We start from the raw sequence: 6106 nt of genomic DNA on the forward strand, positions 1-6106 counted from the left end.
CAGCAGGAAGAGTGTAACACGTTAAATGTGTCCCTCTGGGTTTTTAGCCTACAGATCACATATTCTAGAGGAGTGCTTTCCTTCCTAAACAACGACAAAAAGGAGGGCCAAAAGTGTACATCTTTTGCTACATTAAAAAACAAACAAACGAACAAAAAACCCAAACACCTAAGACATAAAAAGATTTAAATGGATGTGTTCATTTTTTAATCAGGTCAACCATTTGAATTCATTTCCTACTTTGCCTATGTCCTGTAATTTATTTTAAACTACACATTATTTCTGATTTTCTATATTTTTCTTTTTATGTGCTTAGAAATTTAATTTGATACCTGGAGTTCTGAAATTTAGTTGAGCAATGATTCAGAGGAGCTAAACTAGCCTGACAATTGTTTCTGTAGATTCCAATTTCCTACATATAATAAAAATAATTTTCTTAACAGATACTTAGGGTTTTCTCCATCCGATAGAGCAAGTGATTCAACTGTTTTTCTGCCCCTAGATTACACCCTCCCAGCGACTCTCGATGCATTGGTTTTCACAAATGAATTGACATCAAGTAATACTCCACAGGAATAAATAGAAACCTCACTCTCATCTCTTTAATATTGAGTCCCGTGATCCAGTTGCTTTCATTCTGTCTCACTCATTTCCTCCACTTATTTCATTCCAGTTAATCTGCTCACTCAATTCTCGACACTTTGATTTAATTTAATGCTTCCAATTTAAAAACTGTCATTTGTAATAATTTGGCATTTCTTACATCCGTCTGAGAAAACCTTCTTGCTTTCTGTAAAAATTCCTGAATAACTGCTAAATTACTTCTTGTGAATTTCCCATCATCCAGGAGGGTTCGGTGACAAAAGCTATGAGGCTGTTTAAAGAAACAGCTCTCTTTGTCCTGCTGCAACTCCTGGGAAGTGACACCAGCTGGAAAAGTTGAGGTCAGCTTATAAAGCTACGTTTAATTTGTATTCTTAGTAAACACTATAATAATTATCTGAAGCCATTAATCTACAAGCTACTGGGTATTAGCCACTGGGTAATAATACTCCAAATTCAGAGACAAGTACTGCCCCTACCACCGACTATGACAACAAATGGGAAAGGAAGAATAGAGGGGAGGTAAAATACGTGTGCGTTAAAACTCTGTGGGAAGTGACAAAATGTAGACGATTCAATTTAGCAAATTAAATCCCTTGCTGAAAGGCTTAAAAGAAAAAAAGGAATAAAAAACCCCACAGACTCACCCACTCAAGAATTATATAATGCATTCTCTGTGTCAAATTTGTACATGCTAACGTCAATGAAGTAAACACTGATTTTATAAATTTAAAATTCAATCTAAAGGAATCCTGGAGTGGCAAGCAGCTACAAACATGTTTATCATTTTATGCCTCTGTGTGTGCCTTGCATGACAACGGGCGAACAAACTGGGCAAACGACAAAGATGATACTCATGTGAGCTTTGACCCTGCGTAGCTGGCAGAGAAACTTGTTCGTCTAGACGAAGCTTAGTAAACAGGCTACACCCTCCAGATCAACATTTCTGGTGGGTCACGGGGCGATCACAACCCCTGTTGCTGTGGTCAAAATCCATCCCCTGGCCCGTATTCTTACTCAAGCATGTATTATACATGTGACGGTATCGTGCAGTGTAACTTGGTATTTTTGAATTACTTAACAAACAGCTAGTGTTTATCCGTTTTGTAATTTTTAAAGTTCCTCCAGGAATTATCTTCCGCTTCTAATTTTGTTTCTGAAACCACAGCTAACGAGTTTTCATATACAGATTGCCAGGGATGTAGTGACAGCCTGTAGATTTCGGTATTAAATAACAAATATTTAATTGACATAAAATAATAGCACTCCATAAGAATAAATGATGGTGAGAACCGCAATCGCGTAGTAAGGATTTTACATTGATTTTCTGCCCCTTGCTTTTGGAGAGAAAAACGAAAGATATGTTTTTTGCGGAGACCAAAGTGGTTTTTTTCTGCCGCTGGCAAACACCGTATTAATAAACAGTGTGTTCTAAGCCTCTGTTTTAGGGAAAAATCGCTACAACTGTGATTGGCTTCCTCACAACTAATGCTATTATTCCATGATTATATCCCCCAAGCTTTGTCTCCAATCGTCACGGAAACGAGCCTCTAAACTTTTATCTCAGTTCCTCAACTTTATAAATATTCCCAAGTGTTTCTCTTACTGCTATTCGGTCATTCACGTAAATGAAAAAATATAGACATACAAGAAAAGGCAGGGGGTTTGGGGGAGCTGGTTTTTGTTGTTACTGTTTGGGGGGCCGTAGGTTTGATGCAGGGATTAAGCTCAACTACCAATTTTAGAAATCTAAGCGCTATGGACTTAATGCCACTGAATTAGTCACCTAAAAATGGCTAAAATGGCACATTTTATGATCTGTATATTTTATCATACTTTAAAGAGCAATTAATTTAAAAAGTGAAACTGCTCTGTTTAGGAGAGAACGTTATTCAGGGATTGCCCTACCCAAGCACGCTGGTACGGTGAGATTCGTGAAATTGCCGTTTTTGTAGGTGTAAAATGGTTGACTATCGGCAATTTCAGACCTACATATTCTTATATAAAACATACCTGTACCTCTACCAGGGAGAATGACTACTGTTTAGTGACGGTCAGTGGATGTCAGGGTCATGAGAAATAACCCTAGCACGGGTAGCTTTTGATATAAGAGCCACTGCAGGTACAGAATATGTTCTTGTGCCTTTACAGCAGTCTGAAACTTTGGGCGAGAGAGATAAATTACAATGCAGTGAGATGCTCTTAACCTCACACGGGCTGAGCTGATTCCGCCGGGTGGCAAACCTGCATCGCTCATTATCCAGGAGAAGACAGATTAATTTTAGCTTCTATTTTCTGCCATCTTCTTACCGCAAAACACTTTATTTCTCCCCACAAAAACCATTCCGTATGTCAAGATCAGGATGTTTTCTAAGATGCCCTTTGAGGAACAGGACCTGTGTGGATTTTCCTCCCACAAATCTCCAAGTCACAGATACCAGACACCCCACCCCGCACCTCCCCGCCAACGCCTTCCACCAGCACTAGCGGACAGAGCTGACGTTCCCGCTCTCAAGCTCCAACTGTAAATGGTTATTACATATCAGACTCAGATACACGGAAATGGCAATCGTATTAGATACGAAAATTAGAGAAGGTCCAAAATCACTACCGCATCAGCGGAACCGAAGCGTATTTAATACGCGTGCCCCTCCAGTTGCCCCTTGGCATCAGCAGAAAGCAATGCGCCCCATGTCCCTGGGATATAGCATGCAGAACCTAGGACCTCAGTTTGGACTCATTATGGTAATTAAAACAGTTTCCCCAATCTAGCTACCCAAGGTGACAGACTGCAGACCTCCTTCTGTGCAATACCGCCTTCGGGAGAAGGGTTTGGACCAGGAGGGGACTGAAGAGAGGCTGCTCTATTCACTTAACATCAGCCTCCAGGAGAAAAACCACCGTGAAAGCAGACCAGGCCATCCGGATGGTTTCAGAGGCTATTTTACACGAGATGCAAACCGGGCTACCCCTTTTGAAGCCCCCAGTGAAAAGCTTTAAACAGGCTATTGTCAGAACCCTGAGTACCTTTTCTCTCTTGGCTTTGTTCAGTATTTTCCTCGGCTGCAGTTTCCATGGCTGGCTTCGTACCATCCACCAAAAATGCTTTGCCCGCTCCCCCCAATACACACTTCTCCCCTCCTCTTCCTTTTCTTTTGGGCCCCCCTCCGGCTCTTATTTACACCCGCGTGATTGAGAGCTTCTGTTCTTCACTACAGAAGATTACAGGCCCTTCCAAGATGCAGAAGTCTCGTCGGCGTCAATCCCCCTCTGCCTACTGGTCCAGAAAGATAGCTGCCAAGGAGCCGGCAGCCGTACGTCACGGAGAATCACGGAGAATCCGGTTATAAAACCGCCACCGCCTGCCCCGCCGGTGCCGAGTCCCGATGCGGCTCCCGGGGGGCCCGCGCCCCGACCGACAGGGCTGCGCCTCTGGCTGGCGTACGCGTGCGCTCCGGCTCTCTCCTTCCTCCTCGCCAGCTGCACCCGATGAATGCTAATTAATTCTCCCAGGAAAGAATAGACTTGTGACATCACAGCAGGGGCTGTGGAGCGGAGGGGAGAGAGCCCCCTCCCACCACGTGACCCAGCGATCGGCCGGTGTGTGTTCTAGCAGAAAGCGTGTCTTCGCACAAGCAAACTCTTTCTTGCCCCTGGGAGCCCTGGGCGGGGCATCACCGTTTGTTTTATTTCATTTACCCTTGACCCTGGCAGGATCTAGTCAAAGGACATGCCCAGGATCTCCATTTTCTTTTTCTTTCTTTAACATGTGTCTTTCCGTAAGAAGACAGATAGCATACGGTATGACTTATATGTGGCATCTAAAAAATGATACAAATAAATGATTTACAAAACAGAAGGAGACTCACAGAGGTAGAAAACAAACTAATGGTTAATCAAAGGGGAAAGGGGAGGGGAGGGATAAATTAGGAGTTTGGGATTAACATATACACACGACCACATACAAAATAGATAACCAATAAGGCCCTAGTGTATAGCACATGCAACTATACTCAGTATCTTGTAATAACCTATAATGGAAAAGAATCTGAAAAAGAATAGATATACATGTATATGTATAACTGAGTCACTGTGCTGTAACCTGAAACTAACAACACTGTAAATCAACCAAACTTCAATTTTTAAAAATGTGCCTTTCACACAACCTCTAGCGAGCTAGCTAGACTGACTATTAAAGAGGGAAGAAAAAGGACATAAAGAGGAAGAGGACCCAAACATAGATTTAACAACAGCAGTATAGCAATTCAGCAACAGAATCTGTTTCCTGGTCTGTAGCTAACGTACGCGATAGTAAGAGAAACTTCAGCTCAAGCCCAATTCAAACAAAAGTACCCATCCCTATTTAAAAATAATCATAATATGCTTATTTTTAAATAATAATGAGCTACCAAAATAATATTATTAAAATATTAATAACATTTTGGTGACTCCTTAGAATGAAAAATCAAAACAGAGTGGTTTTTCTTATTGGATGTGGTTATTTCTATATGGAACTTTATTCCTTAGAACCCTGAGTCAAAAGGCTGTTCTCAAGAGCGTTCTAAATGCTCAGCAGAAAGCCTGTTGTAACAACAATTCTGATTGCTGCTTTCACAAGTCTTCTTGCCCCCCCAGATACTATTGGGCCAATGTTCCCAGCCCATCTAAGTATATAAGCTTTTATGGTGGATATAAGCCATGTTTCCAAGCATCGTTAATTTCTGCACCATTTTTAAAGCATTTGTTTGACCCACTTACCTTCACTGTCGCTACTTAAAAGACTTATAGAAACTCAGTACAATACCCTCAAGGTCCATCCATGGAGGCTAAGTGAAATAGGTCAGACTGAGAAAGACAAATACCACTTGATTTCACTTATATGTGGAGTCTAAAAAACAAACCAAACAAAATAAACAAAACCCAGACTCACAGATACAGAGAAGAGATTGGTGGTTGCCAGAGGCGAGGGGTAGTACAAACTTCAGTTATAACATAACAATAAGTAAGTCACGGGGATGTAATGTACGGCATGGGAAATACAGTCAATAATATTGCATTAACTTTGTAAGGTGACAGACCTTAACTAGACTTATTGTGGTGACCATTTTGCAATGTATACAAACATTGAATCACTATGTTGTACACCTGAGACTAACATAATATTGTATGTCAATTATACCTCAATAAAAAAAATTTCTAGAAACTCAAGTCAAATACAGGGATGACCACTGATAAGCAGAGGGTGAAGGATTCCTGATTCAGAACAGTCCACTAATTGTTTGGTTGGACACCCATCTTAGAAGCAAACATAAAGACGAGTCAGAGGCCACCCGCTCTTAAAAACTCCTCTCCCAAGTTCTGAGGGTCTGTTGCTCAACACTTTAAAAAAAAAAAAAAAAAGGATAAGATCCTGAATCAAAATCCTCTAACAACCTGATCTTTTAATGCATTAGTTTGAGATAATCCCCGAAAGTCTTCTACATTCAATACCTCTGGCCCTGCT

The 6106-nt window shown here is 41.2% G+C and overlaps 1 protein-coding gene across 6 annotated transcripts in view; it reads right to left on the reverse strand.

Annotated features, from left to right (window-relative positions):
• Positions 1-6106, reverse strand: part of GPM6B (glycoprotein M6B) — a 161323-nt gene that overhangs the window by 39624 nt on the left and 115593 nt on the right. For 2 of the 6 annotated variants that reach the window (XM_007457032.1, XM_007457031.1), the window contains exon 1: positions 3631-3981. The exons of 2 other annotated variants lie outside the window; for them this stretch is intronic. In XM_007457032.1, the coding sequence (XP_007457094.1) occupies positions 3631-3679 (49 nt within the window). In that variant the 5' untranslated portion in view covers positions 3680-3981. Of the gene's footprint in view, positions 1-3630; positions 3982-6106 lie in introns of those variants that run through there. 2 more of the 6 variants (XM_007457030.1, XM_007457035.1) reach the window with 2 other exon arrangements.

Source organism: Lipotes vexillifer, unplaced genomic scaffold, assembly GCF_000442215.2.
Source record: "Lipotes vexillifer unplaced genomic scaffold, Lipotes_vexillifer_v1.1 scaffold222, whole genome shotgun sequence".
Classification (NCBI taxonomy): domain Eukaryota; kingdom Metazoa; phylum Chordata; class Mammalia; order Artiodactyla; family Lipotidae; genus Lipotes; species Lipotes vexillifer.